Raw genomic sequence first — 19,697 nt, 5'->3', positions numbered from 1 at the left:
ACATAGCTGGGATTTATATCTGTTTTGCACTTAAGGGGAAGAAGCTACACTTGGGGAAAAGAGGACAGTTTCCAGAGAAGCACTGAATACATAGTAACTAGGTGTAGTTGGGAATTATTGTTTTTTCTATATCATAATAAAGAGTCATGTGTGATGTGTGTCTTTCCCCACCTCCAATTCTCCTGCCCTTTCCACCTCTTGTTTACTACTCAAATGCATTCATTTTTAACATTAAGCATAGGAAAGATGGAAAAGGTAGGCTCTGTGCCATATTCCTGAATTGTAATATATATGGGAACTGAAACACTAGAGATGGAAGCCCTGTGCCAGAAAGGTGGTGGCACAAGCACTTCTATGGCCATGGCCCTTGGTTCACCACAGTAAGCACTTTTTTTCATATGGGACATTTAGTTCCTTCCTAAGGGGGCACACTGGAACACTGTTACTTGGTCTCCAATAAGAGCAGTATTGTTATGGTACTACTCTTAACCTGTGCTCTTCTGACACACAACCTTGGGTGTTCACTCCTTGGAATTAGCAATTATATTTTTTCTACCACCTCATGTTATGTACTACTCAGGGCACACTGCAAATTCTCTGCTTGAAACTAGATTGAGAAATACAGAGAAAGAGCATGAATGAAATGATCTGATGGCCTCAGTGCTAGTTTGCCATAGCTGGCTTAATGTACCTCAGATAGGCTCTGGTCATCATCTGTGTGAGGTGTCTTTGTGTCTTTGTTGGTATAGACTTCAGCATGAGAAGGGGAAGGCAGAACTTGGAGATATAAGCTATGTTGCAGATATAAGCTAGTTGCAGAATAAGCTATGGTATCTTGAACATTTGGCCCAGTCCTTAGCCTAAATCGGCTGTGAACTTTCCAGAGAGAATTGCAATGCAATTCTTTTGAACACTCATGTGATGAAAAGACAATGTAACCAAGCAATGTAAAATCCAATAGCTTTGTTCCCCAGGGTGTTGTTTAAAATTTTTATTTGGTTTATATTTGTGTATGGGGCTGCTAGCTCTCAGTTTTACACTGAGATGTCAAATGAATTCCCAGATCAACTGAGGATTTCAGCTTTTCAATGGCCCTTGAGGTTTAAATATTTGCAAAAACTCCTCCTGAAGTTCAACTAACCCTGAAGCCTGCAGTAAAAAAACAAACAAACAAACAAAAAAACCACCAAAAACCAAACCAAACCAACCAACCAAACAAAAAAAAAACACTCCAAAAAAACCAAAACCAAAACAACAAAAAAACCCAAACAAAAACCAAACAAAAACCCAACAACCCCCAAAACAAAACAAAAAAAAAAAACCAAACAAAAAAACAGAAGAAAGGTATTCAAGGTTGATGTAAAAAGAGGCTGTGGAGACAAAGTTAATATTTAATTATCCTAGTAACTACAAAGACCAACTGCAGTGCTGGTTGGAGAAAGTAGAAATCTGTTTGGATGTGTCACAGCAACGCTGTTGATTTACACATTTTATTGATTTAAAAGCAAAAGGTGGGGTTCTTTAATTTCATCTGATGGAGTTGGAGGACAGATTGGACTTCAGTTGTTTGAAACATTTTTGCCCATTTGCAGTCTAATTGACTATAGTTGTAACTTGCACTGTCTATTGGGCAGTAATGGTGATCTATCTATGTAGGTGCTAATTTGCTATAAGGAAAGAAAGATTCCTCATACAAAAGGGAAAGTCAGTGACCCAGATAATAGGGTGAGTGTGACCATGCCACATTCTTTGCCCTATGTATGATCTTCACAGACTGAGAGTAAGTGCTGAATGCCTTCTCACTTTTTAAAAAAATTCACCCTGTTGAAATAGAGAAATGAAATATGAAATAGAGAAAATGTCCATTGCACACCATTTGGAATGCAGATTATGTGTCCACTGACTCATGTTAATACAAAACAGCATCTTGAGGGGTGGAGAAATTAAGATTGCATGTCTTTTCAGCTTGTCTTTCTCAGATGGTCTTTCTTCCCTCACTGACAGTAATGCAATGATGTGGTGTGGACATTGACAATTAGAGCATTAAAGCATACAATAAAGGTATTTGTTTTATCCTGGAATTTGCTTTCATTTTCTTAATCACTTTAGACGTAAATTAAATATCTATTTACATTTGATGTGTACTACCATTGTCAGTGAATTTAAAGCTATGGCAGAAATTTGGAGCCTGAATTTTAGAATTGCATGTTGTTGCAAGTTTGGGTCATATGAATGAAAGCTGGAAGTACTTAGTACTCCTGAATTTAAAAGTTTTTTTTCTTTCCATGCAAACATTGATAACTTGACATTCTTCAGGCATCTGTATGTATGTATGTACAAATATATTTGCTTATATATAATAAATACATGTATGTATAGTCTGCCCAGAACTTTTGCTATGTTAATTTTTTGGGTGTAGTTCCTAATGTAACAAAGTGGTGATATTCTGTCCAATTAACTGATTATTTCTTGATATTTTCCGACTTGTTTTCTTTCTTTTCTTTTTTCCTTTTTGAGTCTTGGTTGGTTGGTTGGTTTGGTTTTGATTTTTGTTGTGGGTGGTTGGTTTTGTTTTGATTTTTGTTGTGGTTTTTTTTGGGGTTGTTTGGTTTGGTTTTTTGTTTGGGTTTTGTTTGTTTGTTTGTTTGTTTGTTTGTTTTAGCCTTTCTTCCTTGGTTTGAGCAAGGTTACAAGGATCATGTTAAGAATGTTGGCAGTTTTGTAGTTCTCATATATGAAAATATAAACAAGAAGTTACTCCTTGATTTGATTTCCTAAATTGTTTGACAAACCTTGGTGAGATAAAGGGGTGGCTTTCGATTGTTTCTGAAGGGTGACAACAAATTCTTTAGTTGACATATTTTGACTTGGCAGCTAGGGTGCTAAATGTGCTGCAGGTGCTGGAGGAGGATGGCACCAGGCTGGCAACAAAGCTGTTCCAGCACCACAGCAGGCAGAGTTCTGCACTCGTGACACTACTCTCTCAAGCAGCCAGCAGGGCTTGGAAGCTTCCCTGTAAATGGGAGCTCACTGCAAGTGAACCTGATGCATTCCAGATGTACACAAATTCAATGACTCAGAAAATGCTCTTTTAAAATAGGACTTACAGCATCGTTTTATGGGGCTTACAGGCTTTCAGAGGGCGAACTGAACTCACCTGTCAGCCTCGAATCAGTGAGATTTTTTTGAGTTTATTAGTGTGTGAATTTTGTATAGGAGCATCTACAGAGTGCTTTTAAAAGTGGGTTTTCTTTCTCGGTTGAGATAAATGTCTCAAGATAATTTTTATGATAGATTTTAACAGCAAAGTGGTAGCTTTAGAAAGGAGTGACAAAACCCACTGGTATTAATTTTTTAATTACTTTTTGTGGGGTCAGTTTTAAGCATGATTTTTTAATGAGAATTTTTAGTTATTCATTAGGAAGGACAATATTCTCAGTTGTCTTCATTTTATGTTAAATCTCAAAGTTCTGCTACTACCAATTCAGAGAACATTCTGTAGCATACATTGCATTTAATATCAACTCACATAAGATAAAGAGCTTGCAATGTTCCTTTGCTTACTGGAGCAATACTTCCAGATTCTGCTAATGAGTATAACAGATGCTGATTAAGTTTTGAAGTGATTACAAGAAGTGAGATTATAAATTTTGAGAGAAATAATTCACAGTATTAAATGGTTGGGATTTTTTTTTGTTTACAAGCACGCACCTTTGACTATTAGAAAATCCGAGAAGATTGTTTAGCATCTTCATAATTTGTTTATTTGTCAACAGTAAGTGTTGAAATTGTTGCCAAAAGGTTAAACGCTTTCAAGTATTCCCATATTGATGAGCTATTAATTTGGTACATAAGGAGCAACAACTCAAATTAGTTTTGCAGTCTGTCATGTACTACATATACTATTGCAAATCTTTATTTGCACTGATAATTGATTATGAGAATAAACAAATATTTTGAAAGTAAAATGTCCATTTATCAATAGGATTGGTCAGTGTCTGCAGTTGTTTTTAAGTGTGAGAAAGTAGATGCATTTCCTGGATGCTTCTATCTTCCTCATAATAATCTGTCATTGAACTGTAAGCCATAATTTTGGACTTGATAAATGAAGATGATCATAAATGAAATAAATAAAGGAAACAAATGTGCTACAAATATGGCTTACATTACACAGTGAAGTTACACTCACAATCCACAGCAATCAGCTTAAAACCTGAGTCTAGATAATATTCTTTCAAACTTTTCATTCACTAGAGCCCTGATTTGGTATGTATCATCAGGAACCCATATTTTGAAACTTCTTGATAAACACAGGCAGATGGAGTCCAGCAAGCTCTGCCTTTGGATGTCTAGTACAGCTTTGATTGGCAGAAGATGCCGAACAGTTTATAAGCAATGCATTTCCAGAAACTCAACTTTTATGCAAATGCCCTGGCTGCACTAACATGAAGAAGGCTGTAAGAGTATGACTGGTAACAGAGGGTCAGGCTGCCTTTAAACACAGCTCTTGGCCTACACACCAGCCATCTTCAGAGAACTGCTGATAAACAGAAGTGTGCTGTGTGCCAACATGTATGTCACTGGAACAGCTGTTCCTTTATAGAAATTGGGTGAATGAAAAGTGGTTCCTTCTTACTTTTGGGCTAGCGGTACTCTAGAGGAAATGATTGTGAGCATCTCCCTGCCTTGTTCCCTGGAATTCTTTGTCCATTTCTGAGTAGCTACGCTGTGTTTTCTCTGTGGCACTTCCTCTGTTTCTTCAGGATGTATGAATGGTTCTAAAATCCAGTTATGATAAATACCAAATTTAATATTTGTGTATTTTTGCTAATTTTTAAATGAATACCTGGTATATTTCATATTATCTTTTATTGTTACTTCTAAGACCTGCAGTTCTGTGCATTGATACTATATATTCTTGTGATTTATCTTTAGCCTTTATTCCTATTTGTTAGCTCATTTTCTGAACAGCCTAGAAGGGTTAAATACCAAATAATAAATGTGTGTGCATGAATATCTATATTTACCTTTATGTGTGCATGTCTGTGTTTGTATGTAATCTGTGATGCCATATTGCAACAGTGTGTTGATTCATGATATATAGGTGTTTCCCTTGATATTCCCGTTACCGAAGATGACTCCACCATGTTAGGTCCAGCATAAATATCTAAAGAAAAATTAGTCACATTCCGTTGTAATTTGTTGCAATTTCCACACATTTTTTCATTTACATCAGTGTCTGGATTTTATTTGAGCCTGGGTTAGATTTTATTCTATCCATAGTATAACTAAGAAGACTTTTCAGAGAGTTGCTGGAATAAGTCTGAATTATTAAGAGATGAACTGAAATAGCTTGTGTATTTGAATGTAGGCATAATATCTTGCAGCTGTTGCATTTTCCCTGAATGATTACTTTACAGTTTTCAACTAATATATTATCACACAAAGTAGGGCATTTGAAATAATTTCATGTGAGAATCATGGGGTTTTCCTACAGCCCCAAAATACAGTATCAGAACCCTGAGTCAGGAGCTGTTCATTCCTAGGATGGCCCTCTGCATTCTGCAGTGCAGCACATTCCTGAACTTCTGACTGCTGAGCTTTTAAACAGTTGAGTTGTGACACTTCTGTAGCAGAAGAAAGCAGGATCAGAGGGTGAAAGTTTACCAGTTATACTAATGTAACTATTTCTGCCTACAGTGTTGATGACAGAACTGCCTACCTGGCGCTGGGAGCAGTGAGGAACATCTCACTTAACATTTTGATCTCCAACACTGGTGATGATGCCTATGACACCAATGTTTTCTTCAATTTTTCTGGAGAGCTCTTCTTCATCAAAATGTGGCAAAAGGTAAGAAAGGCTAATCTCACTGCAAGCAAGTCTCTTAACTTTAAGCCAATTTAATTACAAATTAAGGATGGACTAGAGGATGGCCTAGTCCATACCACTGAGACATTTGGAAGTTGGTTTTGGTTATGCTAAACTTTAATTCCTTTCAGGCTCTTTAATGAGGTTTTTTTTTTTTCTTTTATGGATTGGCAGTGTATAGATTACACCTTCTGTATTTCTGTAGAAGACACATGCCCGTTATTTGTGGTGCACTAATGAAAAAGTAAAACTGTTTGTTTGAGGTATTGACAGGTAGAAGGAGGCTGGTTGGAAACTGATAAGGTACCAAATGGTACTGAAATACAAAGTGTAACTTTTGTTTGAGTGGTGCCTCACTGCACCCAGCAGTCCTGGTTATCTCTTGACCTGGGCTTCTAGACTTTCTCCTTGTTGAAATCAAGGTATAAGGCTTGTTCTTTGCTCATATCCTGGTATAACTTTGTGTTGTGGCCGGGGAACATCACTAGATCTAAGAGATCAAGAGTGCTTTTAATTTCATCCACATGGAGTCAGGTGAATATTTTGAGTTTTAGTCTCTTTTCATTTAGATAGAAATACTGGGATGTTTTCATTAGCAGGAGTTCATTTAGAAATAAAGGTGTTGTAATGAATCAAGCTTTTTGCAAACTGATGGCTGTGAAAGCTTTTTGGGCGTGAGTGATGTGACAATAATTGCGCAAAATGGGAGCTGTATGATTGTGATGACATTCTCTGTTTGTTCCTGCTTTTCACCATTTTTTGTCTCTCCTCTAGAGCTTTGCTTTCCAGGCCATAAGAGCAATATTAATAACAGTAATACAACTATTGCAAAGTTCAAGATTAACTTAGTCCACTGAACGAATGAAATTTTGCCATTGTTTGTCATGTTTTATGATAGGTTTAAATTATTATAAACCTCTTAAATAAACTCACTGCATAATAAAAAAACATAATTTTTTATGGATGTCAATTCCCTTAGTGTTCAGTTTTGACTGAACTGTTGCAAGCCTCAGTGAGTTGTCTTTTTATTATAATCTTTATTTTCAGACATTATGTGCTACAAGTGTGCAATTTATTAGGAGGGAAAAGGCAAGGCAGGGGAAAAATTAGAAATGCCTATGCCAATGTAAAACTTCTCCATAGTGAAAGTTTTATGTCAAGACTTTCAAGGTCTGGCCCAGCTCTCATTGATGTCAATGAGAGGGTTTCCATTCCTTTCCACTAGAAAACAAACAAAGCTTGATGCCTGTTCTTTTAAAAGATTGTTGTCATCCTTTTTATTTTTTGCATATTTTACACAAACCAAGTAACTGGAACATCAATTACCTTCATCATTTTCCTTACCATGAGGAAAGAAGCTGATGTCTTTTTTCCGGTGATATTTTACCTTCAGTTTAGGTCTATAGAAGACTTGAAAACATCTGTGCTGAGTGCTGCACAGAAGGAACAGTTTCTGGAAGCAGCTAACATTCTAGTATTTTCTCACTACTCAGTGTATTTTCTTCTAAGATAAGTTAATGTTTCTTTTTAAAAAGTACTGCATATATCTTCCTCTTTGATGCTGCAAACAGCATCAAAGTATAGTCTGCTATCATTCCTGCTATTCCAATGTTCTTATGATTAATTTCATTGGGTTTGAGGTTTTTTTCTGATATTTATTTCATTATTTCAGTAACAGTTTTGGAAAACCAAGTTACAGGCTTTTGTTAGGCTGTTTTCATTTGTCTTGTTCAGCTTTTGCTTTTGGTCAAAATAATATATCATTGGCCTCATCATTTTTTCAGGTAAGAAACTGGATAATGACCTCATAGCCTCAATTATAGTGTTATATTTTCCCTGAGCTCTTTGACAATGTGGGGGTTTTTTGGGTAAAATGTCAGTTTCCATGTCAACCTACTCCCATCATTTGACATTTATGCCTATTTTGTTCCTTGTTGAATATTGTCCAAGCAAAAATCCAGAACATAAAGCCAGAATAAAAAAAAAAAAAAAAAGACAGCAGTTAGAGTTTTTCCTTAGTGGAGCAATTTTGGAATCAAAAGAGCTTTGTGTGGTGGGAAGCATTGAGTATCATCTGCCTTTTAATGAATAGTCCTGAACTGAAATTGAATGAGATCTTTCATGTGGTTGCTTGATTGTTTGTCTGCAAGGTGACTCTGAGAATGATGATCATGTAGTAAGCTTTTTTAACCTGTCTCTGGACAGGTTAAAAGATGCTGTAAGTTCCCTGTGTGTTTTTCCTATGACTTCACTGGAGACATTTGTAGTAATTCCAGTGCAGTTTTGTTTCTTTCTGTGGATTGGTTACAATGAGACCTGACAGTGCAAAAGTTTAATGCTGCTATTTTTCAACAGAGTTCCTGAGACAAAATGCCACATCTTGTGTTTGAAAAACAATGGGGTGGCCCAGTTCAGGGATGATGATGGTACTGTTCCCTGAAGAGTCTGAGTAAGCTAGCCTCTCTTCCTTTTCTGAAGATTGAGATTTCATGATACTTTAGGTATATTTATATTTACTATAGGTAAATAGAGACACCACCTAAAAATCAGTTGTCCACTGGAATAATTTCACCAGGGAAGTGGTGGATTCCCCAGTGCTTGACACTTTTAAGGTTCAGCTGGACAGGGCACTGGGCCATCTTGTTTAGACTGTGCTTTTTCCCAGGAAAGGTTGGACCAGGTGGTCTTTGAGGTCCCTTCCAACCTGATATTCCAGGCTTTGCTGTGTCTCTGCAAGTTGAAAAAGCATTTGCTGATTGATATTTAGGAGACTCCACCTATTCCACTGTCTTGGTTTGACCCAGAAGTGAGTTTCTGGAAAAAGTTGTGGTCAAACCAATCAGTGGCCAGATTTGAAATTGGCACCTGTGGTGGCCACTGAGGATTTGGATACGCCTCTGAGAACACACAGGGGTTAAAAGCAGAAGATTCCCAGAGAACTTCCTCTTTGGAATCCCGCGTAGGTGAGTGGAGTCTGAACCTCTCCCCTGCCCAGCTGCGTCTGGGTGGGGGAGGGGAAGGCCATGCGGCCTGAGGGGAGGGAGGCCAGGGCTCCAAAAGGTGCGGGGGTGGAAGAGACCGTGCAAAGGTGGAAGAGACTTGGGATGTCTGGGCAGCCCCCCCCCCTGCCCCCCCTGCGAGAGTGATAGAGACTGTGCTGGGAGCACAGCCGGCCAGAAGTGGGGGATGCCGCGAGAGAAGGTGCCTGGCAGCTGTGGGAGTTCTGGGCAGACAGAGGCGAAGATTTTAACCCCTTGGTAGAATAATGGAAACCTTACAAATACTGCTCCTCCTGAATCAGAATGAGGAGAGAGGGATGAAGCATGATGAAATGGGCAAGTGTGAGGAAAGTTGGAAGACGTGAGAAGAATCCTAGGTGGGAAGAGATGATGGAGTGGCCTTGAGCTGGACTCTTTCTTGTATGGCCATGGACAGACCTGTGTTTTTTTTTCCTGTGACCCAGAGACTGTATTTAGGGGGAGGCAATGCCTTGGAGTCAAGAGTGAAGCAGTGGCATGAACGGAGACAGCTGAGGAGGGTGTGGGATGCCCTCTGTCTCCACAGAGAGGAAGATCTCTGTTCATGAGGCCTCTCAGCCCCAGGGGGTGGAATTTGGGGGGGACTGGTGTCCCGAAGTTGAGAGACTGCTGCTTTTGGAAGTGGGTGGAGCATCCTTAAACAGGGAACCCTAAAAGCAGTCCTGGCCCATGTGCAGTGGTGAGAGCACTGGACACAGGGGGGAAGAAGTCACGAGGGCCGATGTTCTCTGGGCGGTGCCACGAGTGACATGGAAACACAAAAGGTTTCAGTTGTGTTTCAGGGGGGAAGCCTATGGTGCAAGGGGGGGACTCCTCTCTCCCTGATAGATTTGAGGTTTGATTATTTGAGGGGTGATGATGGACTGAAAGTTGATTATCTGAGAGATGGTGACAGGGTGGAAATCTATGGTGTCATTTCATTCTGTGGAGAAAATGGAGGGGAGGAGGAGGAATGTATTTGGAGAGTTTTCATTCTTAGCTTTGTGTGTGTTCCTTTTTAGATATTGTAATTAATAAAGTGTTGTGTTTTTCCCTCCATCCCCAAGTGGGAACCTGCTTTGTTCTGTTTCCGGGTCACATCTCACAGTAACCATTTTGGACCTTCATTCGGGCCCTGGCATTGTGCCAGGGTCAACCCATGACATCCACTATCCGATTTTTTCCTATTATGCTGCAGCTAGTCCTCTCCATTTCATCTATGAAACCCAGCCTTTTCTTTACATCACTCCTGACAGACAGTTCTCTGAAGAGGCACAGTATGTGGCATGGGCTGACTTTTCATTCTTCTGTGGTCCTATGGATATAATTCCTGTGCAACATTTTAAGACCTCACTCTATGAGATATGGTTTTTTTACAGGTGCATATAGTACAGCACTACAGTAAATTTCAAAATGTGTCCACTGAGAAAAATGTTACTTTTGAAATATGTTTTCTTTAAAAAAAAATAGAGAGCAAGAGAGACACTTCACCTGCGTGCTTAGATTTTTTTGTTTACTGTATTGGCAAAGAATCTTGTCCCCTCTTCTCTGTACAGTAGATTTTAAAATACTTTTTTAATCTGAAAATTTATTGTTTCTTGATTTTAATTCAGCTTTAGGAAAGCATTCTATTTTAGAGTCCAAAAAGTCCACTTAACAGAGCTGATACAACTTTCCTATCAAAGAATGCAGTGTTGCAGTGTGGTGAGTCTGGAAAAAGAATTCAAAGCTACTGCTACTAATTTCTGCATCATTTTACTTCTACTGGAATTACCTCCTGGCTTGTGTGGTTTTGCTGAAGATGTATGTCAGCAATAGGCACTTTGCTAACCATTGTTAGCTGCTGCTCAGTGCAGAGGGATATTTTCAGTACAGTTGCAGAAAAAGCATTGTAAGCTTGCTGGCAGTGGCAGTAAATGTGTAGGGCAGAGCCATGTCTCTATTAAATGAGCTCAGCTATGGCATGAGATTTTATAGCAATGATATAAATCCAGCATATTTACCATAGTAACAGTAAAAGAGTGATAATGTACAGCATTAATCTCTCCCTGTTCTGCAAGGTCTGATAGGAATCTTTCAGCTAACCCAGCACTGTTTTTTTGAGAGAGCAGGTCAGGACATTCCATTGCTGAACGTCATTCCCTGATGTAGATTGTTCCTACATTTCAGACAGGCTTCCAGTATCCTAAATCAGCTGTGTGTAACATTCCTGATGCTTCTCACAACAGCTTTTGCCAAGTGACAGGTGAGTGAAGTTGGCAAGGCTAGACCAGGGCAGGGTTAATAGTGAGTTTATAGTTTCTTTGGATGCAGTAGTTCCCCATTATTCCTTTGTGAGCATGTACCTGAAATATGGTGTGGGGTATGAATATTGCTGATAACCACAGTCATGCTGCTTATGGGCTCTGGGATTTTACTTCTGATGAATAATGCAATACTCTCTATGTTACCAGGAAGGTCATGCAAATTTGGATAAGAACTCAATCTTCTTCCTCACTCCCAGAGCTCTTGCTGGCATCTCTTGTCTAGGATTGCCCAGGAGGGCTGCAGATGAAGGCAGAGTTTAACTTTTTCCAAATTGGAATTCTCTTGCACCAGATTCCCACACTGATCAAATTTAGTCCCAGAGTCTTAAGTGTGGCACGGAGAAGATAGGACACAAAAAAATAAAGATACATGCTCCCTTTTGGGCCACTGCAAGTCTCTGTTTTTCTACCAGTTGCTGCCCCTTTGGGTTGATGCCTTTTTCTGAGCCCTAAAAAATCATGGTTAGGTGATAAAACACACCTAACTTTTTAAAGGAGCCCCCTTTTAAAGGATCCCCTCAAGTGCACAAGATACCAAAATGTGCTTAATATACACCCATGACATAAAGTGAGTACAGTTTTATAAGATTAGCAAATTAACATAATTGACAAGAATTCCGAGTTAGAGACACAAGTGATCAGGTAACTCCCCCTTTTGGTTCAACCCTCTTTTAAAGCTCCTCTTCCTCATTAGTTGTTTATGGGAAAGTGGCGCTCAACCTTGGTTCTTGGGAGAAGCAAAAACAGAATTGGGACCTAGGAATGTATTTTGTCTTTCTGTCTAAGAGAGCAGGTAAAATATTAGCTACAAATCTATTCAGTTATACAATAATAGGCTACAGAGCTACCAGTATATGTGAAGAATGTATAAAAGCAAAAATCAGTTTAGCCTCGGGATCCTCTGGCAAATGAGTTAACATGATCTGCCTCAATTCACATCCAACTAGTTAGTAGAAACCTTTTAAAGCTTGCTAGCAGGAATCTTTATTTTAATAAGAAGTAAGTGTTCTGATTTAATCCAGCTGATTAAATCAGCTTGTAGTATGTTCAACTAGCTTCTGTAAACCGCTCTGACAGAGGATCAGAGGAGAGTGTTGCCAAGTAGTGTGGAAGCTCTGATTCCTTGAACAAGTGCATCTGGAAGATTGTCCAAGCCATATACCACTTACATGAGGAGATTTGAACCCTTTGCCAGGAAATCAAAAGCTTTTATTGCCAGGTCTTGGGAATATCAGTAGTGTGGCAGTAGCCATGCCATATGATGCTTCTCTGTTTTTGCAAATCTAATGGTCAACTATTGCTCCAGAGTGCACCAAAATGTTTTGTATCCCTAGGGTAAAATTGTCCACTTTCTTAACTGTGAAGAAAAAAAGGTGTGCAGCTCAAGTTATCAGACTTCATTGTTTATTTTAATTTTATTTTTCTGTGAATGCTCAATGAAACCCACAACTTTTCTAGTTCCCTAGGAATAAGTAAGGAGTGCTTTTTCAGGTCAGGGGCTGTAAGTGTCATGTAATATACCCCTGCTTACAGCAGGCAGGAATTGAAGGCTGGACTGTTGATCCAAACTTTCCACTTGGGATTCATGTATCATTCCTGTCATCAGGGAATGAGCATTGTAGATTTTGTTTATTCATGTAGTTAGTAGCAATTTGAGCCTTTTAAATTTTTCTTCTATACTATGATTCATCATATAGATCTGAGAGATATTGATATTTGGGGCATATATGGGGTTTGTATATCTAGAGATATAAATACAGATATATAGCTATATAAATAATTTTTTATTACTTTATTTTTTCCCCAAATTGAACTGAATGAATAGAATGAAAAATCCTCAAGTCTTTTGGGATAATTCTTATCAAAAGGGGTTTAGAAGCTGTGATTTTACAGGACATTAAATCTTGTTTTGCTCAGTGTTGGAAGAACCTGTCTGAGTTTGATTGTTACATACATTGAGAAGTTTTATGCTGATCATGTGGGGCTGTGCTTTGGGTTACACAGTGTGGAAAGTGTTTGTCCTGGAAGTAGCTCATAATGATTTTTATTTGACTGTTTTTCTTGGACGTCTTTTCCAACTTTGTGTGGCTCAAATTATTAAGGGAAGTTTTATGTGATTGCCTAGTTCTACCCTTCTCACAGGTCTGCCAGGGGAATGATTTTCTAAACGAAGAACAGCTGTGTGGATGAATAGAGTAATGTGAGATGTACTTTTTGTAAGGGTTTAGAAGGCAGTCTGTGCTATAGCAACGACCATTTACAGTGAATCCTGACCCACCTGCTGGTGTAGATCATCATACTCAAAAGGTGTACCATGCAATGTGGCATTTCTCCATGTCTGGGCATCAGCAGAGGTCCTGGTTTCCATCCGGGTGAGGTAGGGAAAATGAGAGTCAAAGCAGTTAATTTAGGAGACTTCTTTAAGGAGGTGGAGAAGGGCTTCTTGAGCCACAGGCAGTAGCTATTCACCCCTTTTCAGTCTCTGAGTGGCCCATAGCTTACCAGCCAAGCTGCTTCTGCCTGCACATTTTCAGGAGCTGCACAGAGCTGGGAGCCAGCAGTACCAAGTCATGGGAGAGGGCTTTGGCAAAGAGATTTAGCTGCCTCTGTTGTTGAGATTCAGCCACCCCTATCTAGACTATTATTTTGATAAACTGCATTACTAGGAGAAAGGTAAAAACCCTTCACAGAAGATAGAGCCCAGTATGTAGTGAACTCAATATGCTTATCTTGATTATACTTATTTAAAGATTATGCTGTCCCTATGGATCCCAAAGATCACCAGTGACTTTCCTGTCCCAGTGTCTCACTTCATTATCATGTTTTGCTCTTAAATCAGTGGACAAAGACTTGCCAATGTTTGAGGCTAAAAATCTATGGGACAGGGTTCATCTCCTATGTTCTTAGGATGAGGCTTAAAATTGTCTGAACTTTTACATCCCTTGTAAAAGACCTAAATAAGAATTAATTTGCACAGCTTTCAGTGGCTTTCATTACAGCAAGAAATAGGGGGTTATTTTTGTTGTTATTTGAAGCCTTAAGTTTATTGAGTTTCTGGTATGAAAGGTCAGTTCTGTTTTGGCAGGAGTTTCTTTTGGTCACTTTTCTAATAGGCATCTGTGTTGCTGTCAGAAGATAAATGACACTCCTGGTGTAAAATCCAATAGAATTGTAAACAAATATATATATCTACTTTACGGTATGTATGAACATGTATATTATACAGATAATATGCATGTGTATATATATTTATTTGCATTGCTTAGTCCTTTAGAATGTTGTAGTCATGGTCTTCTATAGTGGCTGGAAGTAGTGTCAATTGTTCTCTTTCACCTAGTTGTTTAGTTTTCTCCTGTGAAGCTGACAGGATAAACCCCAAACTCTCTTTAATCTTATTAAGCACAAGACATGATCACAGGGCATACTTCAGGTATAGTCTCTCTGAAGTCAACCACAGTTTTGCTGTAGAAAGACTAAAAAAAAACCAGCTACACAGTCAAAAACATGAGTAAGGTTGTAAGAAATTTTTAGCTGAAAATTTTGATTTGTAATACATTTAACTAACTTCTCCACTCAATAATTTTCCCACAGTTGAGTCTGTTTTGCCAGTAATGGTTGTCAATGAGTGATCTTTCCCAGTCCTTATTCAACACATGAACCTTATGTTGTATTTTCTCTCCCTTGCCCAGTTGAGGAGGGTGGTGATTTAGTGGTGGGCACCTGGCATCCAGCCAGGATCAAACCACCAGAATATTTCTCTATAATAATTCAAAAACAATATTGTCGTTGTCGAGGCGGTCACGACACAAAGCAGGGACCACAAGCAGTTTCAGATGGCAACACTTTATTATCGAACATGGCTGACCTTTTATACACTTTTTAATTGTTTATGCTTCTTCTACCCTAACTATTGGATACAATAAATCAACATAACACCATTGGTGAAAAATTACAGTGACTTAACTAACTTTCTAAATATACTTCATGCAGCTGTGAAGTTCTTATCTTTCTTCAGTCCCTCAATTCTCTTGGTCTCCTTGGTTACAGCCTTGGAGAAAGGGCCTTATCAGCTTCTTCTTTCTTCTCAGCTTCTTCTTGCTCCTTTAGCTAACAGGCCCGCTGTTAGCCCCTTCCACACAATATAGGTGTTAATAGTGCATGGAGCTACAATTTAATAGTGTGAAATACCTATGTATGATATATGTATACATGTATACATATATCTACATGTGAAGTGAGATGAAGGAAAGCTTACCCCAGAGCCCTTTCTTCTCCCAATGATTTCCTTGTCTCTGATTCTTCCCTGGGTTTTTGGAGAGCATGGACTCATACACACAAGAATGCACTCTTGTTATTAAGCTTATCATAATAATCCTATACACAGATAATGAGGGAATAATGAAGATTTAAAAAATACATATTCATCCACATTTCTTTTAAATAAAGGTGTAATCAAATGCAATACTCTTGACAGATTGTAACAGTATATGTATTTGAGATACACGTCAGGGTATGAAGAATACAGGAACAGTGTATAATTCTGCACATTCTTTTTCTTGAGTTAAGTTTTCTAGATAATTAGATTATGTTTGAACAGGCATTTAATCAAACAAATTTTCTGCAGTTTTATAGAGAAAAGCCTTTTTGTGGGAATAGTGCAATCTCAATTACTTCTAAATTTAGCTGAATGTGTGTCAGAGATACTTTGTATGCTAGTTCTTATGATTGCTTCTTAAATATATCACTGCGGAGTCAAACTGATTTTTCCCTTAGTTTTCATTTTACTATGGTTTTGTATGTGGAACTTGGAGGACATGGTTTAGCACATAGAAGTTGCCTTATGCCTGGTACTATATTGGTTTATTTGCTAGCCAGTGCAGTGCTTTTAAAAGGCATGTCTTCAAAGTTTTATGAACAAAGGTTTTGTCTTGATTGGCAAACTGATAGTACATTACTAAGTGATGATAAATACTACCTTTTTGTCATGCTTTGGTTTATGTCGATCATGGATTTTTCCCATTCCGTACCTAAGTATCCATTTTTTTGGTGGAGAATAGTGGACATCTGGTTGGTGATCGGTCATTAGTGGTGCTCCCCAGATCTCAATATTGGGACCTGTCCTGTTCAGTATGATGATCTGGATGAGGGGATCTAGTGCTGTTCTCGTTTGAAAGCAAAACCAGTGAGAGACTCCAAGTCAGAAATACAATTTATTAGGAAAAGGGAAAAAACCCCAAAATACATGCAATTATGCAAAAGAAAAACCATTGGCAGAGTCAGAATACACCCTGACACCTTGCTAGTTAGGGTGGTGGTAGCAGTCCAGAGGAATGGTCTTGTTGAAGTGATGATCCCGTAGAAAAGATCTGGTAGCTCTTGTCCTCTGGAAAACAGTGGGTAAGGGCTGCTTGTTCTGTCCCAAAACCCAGATTATATCCAGGTGGGGATGTTAGCATTCAGGAACACATAATCGCAGAATGATTATATGCAGGTGCTTTTATTGAAGAGCTCTGGTTGTCAGGAGTACAGACCCAAGTCTGACTCCACCATGGGTTTGGGATGAACATGTTTTTATATTCTATCGTTATATAACTTACATATTAATTATTAAACTTACATTGTTCTATTGTATACATTGATTTCATCCAAGCATAGGTTTCTCGTGATCCCCCCCAAACCCTTGAACATAGTTTCTCATGATTCTTCTTATGTAAACAATAATTATTTCTAAACAATCATCACATCTAACAATTATATCATTTATCATATACTGGTTACACAGGTGCAATTTCACATGAATACAAGGCCTAGTGTTTCCCAGGGCCTACTTTTATCATTTTCCCAGGGCCTACTAAGCCTAGCTTTCTTTCTAAATCCCCAAATTTTCTATGATTTTAAAATCTTTTACTGTCATTTCCCCCCTTTGAAAGCATTTTCACTTCACTATAAGTGCAAATGTTTTCACTTGATACAGTCCTTTTTTTCCTGGGTCTATACTTGATGTTCTTGGAATCCATGATTGATGTAAACGTTGTCATGGATGCTGTCACGAACTGGAGAACCTGAGGATGGCGGGTGTGGATCTCGAGTCAGTGCCTTTATTATTTTTCAGTTCCAGGACGTTTCCTTCTGTATTTCTCCCTTTAAGATGCTGTAAACTAACCAAACTGCTAAGAATACAATTAGTAAGATTATCACACTCTCAATGATGGATTAATCCATGAACTCACATTCCACCCTAACCCTTTTAAGATTTTGCCTGACCAGTTCGTAGCAAAATCCTTTTGCTCTTCTTGTGCTTCATGCTCTATTTGTTTCAACTGATTGATGTCATATTCTACATCTGCAGTTACATTTGGGATATGGACACAGCAATGATCAACCCATCCCTTTAAAAATCCACACACTCCATGCTCTTTCAGGAGTAACAAATCTAAGGCCAACCGATTTTGTAAAGTCATTTCTGTGGTAGCTTGTAATTGTATGTTTAGTTCTTTAAATCCTTCCTGAGTGACTCTTGCCTGTCTATCTACCTGACCTGTAAGTTTGTATAGCATTTCTCTACTCTGATAGTTTGCTATAGCACCAAGCAAAGACTCTAGGACCCACCCAAATTTCACTCCACTAGAGGGTTCCTGCCAAGTGTCATCTTGATTTTCATTGTCTAGAACTTCTCGTCTTGTTTTTATCTGCAGAAGTTCATGTTCTCCGTTAAATGGGGACTTTTTCCAAATTGGACATAAGGTAGGGAGGCCCAAATTGTAATTGTATGTTTAGTTCTTTAAATCCTTCCTGAGTGACTCTTGCCTGTCTATCTACCTGACCTGTAAGTTTGTATAGCATTTCTCTACTCTGATAGTTTGCTATAGCACCAAGCAAAGACTCTAGGACCCACCCAAATTTCACTCCACTAGAGGGTTCCTGCCAAGTGTCATCTTGATTTTCATTGTCTAGAACTTCTCGTCTTGTTTTTATCTGCAGAAGTTCATGTTCTCCGTTAAATGGGGACTTTTTCCAAATTGGACATAAGGTAGGGAGGCCCAAAGTAATTTCTTTTACTTTCCTGTCTACAGGCAGATGTGTTGTCTAGGTACCATCGCTTGCTGCCCATACAAATTGTCCTGGACTTTGGATTGTACTCTTGGTACATCCTACAATTATTTTGTAATCCACTTTACCTTGCTTATGTTTGATCCCTCTGCATGCACAACCAATTTGTAGGGCTATTACCAGGGGTGGCATCTGTTTTATCTCTATATCATCAGAAGTGCAGTCATAAGTTTTATTACATGCCCACCAACTTACTTTGTCTGCCCTCATTCTACTACTAGTGGCAGTGTTCGTTTCTGCTGGATCTGTTTCATTCTCAGAGCCTTCCCATTTAATACACCAAGGGGTGTTTGCCATATATTGGAATTTTTGGAGTATATTCACGGGCCATGCACTGTCCCAAGGCTCTATCTGGTCTTTCTGATCCTTGGCCTCACACTTCCATACCAGAGTGGTTTCTGTAGCATTCTCTATAATCTTTTTATAGTGTGGCAAATAGCATTGCCATTGTGCAGTGTCTCCCGACCCTCCCACAGGAGTTCTTAGTATGCCATCCCTTAGAATACAATCTTTCTTGCTCAAAAGCTTCATCCATGTTCCTGTTTTATCCCATGTTTCCTTGACTACTTGCCTCGGCTCAGGTGCCTGTTTGCATGCAATTGTTTTGTTCTTTTGTATTTCAGGTAGTTTCGTTGTTATAATTCCCCAGTTTATTGGGTATCCTGCTGCCTTCGGTATTGGCAGACAGGCAGTTATTCTGCTGGTGTTTTGCATTTTGGCAAAGTCTTTGACTAATCCAATCATTACATTCTCAGCTCAAATTACATTAGAAACTTTTATCACCTGTGTTTCTGCTTGTACCTCTCTCTTCATTCTAGAATGAAGAGTGGTTAGTTGATCATTTTGCATTCCACATCCCAAAGACATTAATAACCATAAAATGAGCATTGGCACAATTACTGATAACATTCTTGAAGCACTTAAACACATCTTATCTGCAGTCTTGTTGGTCCCACAGTTTACACAGTCCGTGATCTGGGATGGATTTTCTTCACTCGGGTATAGTGAATCCAGGGGTCCACACCGGCTACTTTGACTGTTGTAAAGGTGGTCAACAGTACATGATGGTGTCCAGTCCACTTTTCTTTCAGCGGTTCTTTGTTCCAGTTCTTAATATACACCTCATCTCCCGGATGCATGTCATGAACTGGATTCTCAAGAGTCAGCAGCCTATTCCACACGAGGACGCTCCGCAGTCAAGCTAAACTTTTCCCGAAAGATAGAACATAATTATACACTTCCTGCTTTGCTGTGACATGTACATTTGGGTTAGGCTCAGGAGATTCATATGGTTTCCCATACAATATTTCATAAGGACTGCCTGGCATCCCACTCCTAGGCTTTATCCGAATCCTCAACACTGCTATTGGCAAAGCCTGGGGCCACTGCAATTTG

At 38.8% G+C, this 19,697-nt stretch overlaps 1 protein-coding gene across 2 annotated transcripts in view; it reads left to right on the top strand.

Annotated features, from left to right (window-relative positions):
* Positions 1–19,697, top strand: part of ITGA9 (integrin subunit alpha 9) — a 245,397-nt gene that overhangs the window by 142,145 nt on the left and 83,555 nt on the right. For both annotated transcript variants that reach the window (XM_039715127.1, XM_039715128.1), the window contains exon 18: positions 5,701–5,851. In XM_039715127.1, the coding sequence (XP_039571061.1) occupies positions 5,701–5,851 (151 nt within the window). The remainder of the gene's footprint in view (positions 1–5,700; positions 5,852–19,697) is intronic.

This window comes from Passer montanus, unplaced genomic scaffold (genome assembly GCF_014805655.1).
Source record: "Passer montanus isolate IOZ18808 unplaced genomic scaffold, ASM1480565v1 scaffold32, whole genome shotgun sequence".
In the NCBI taxonomy this organism is placed as follows: Eukaryota; Metazoa; Chordata; class Aves; order Passeriformes; family Passeridae; genus Passer; species Passer montanus.
Note: the sequence above shows the minus strand (reverse complement) of the source record. Positions and strands in the feature narration are given on the sequence as shown.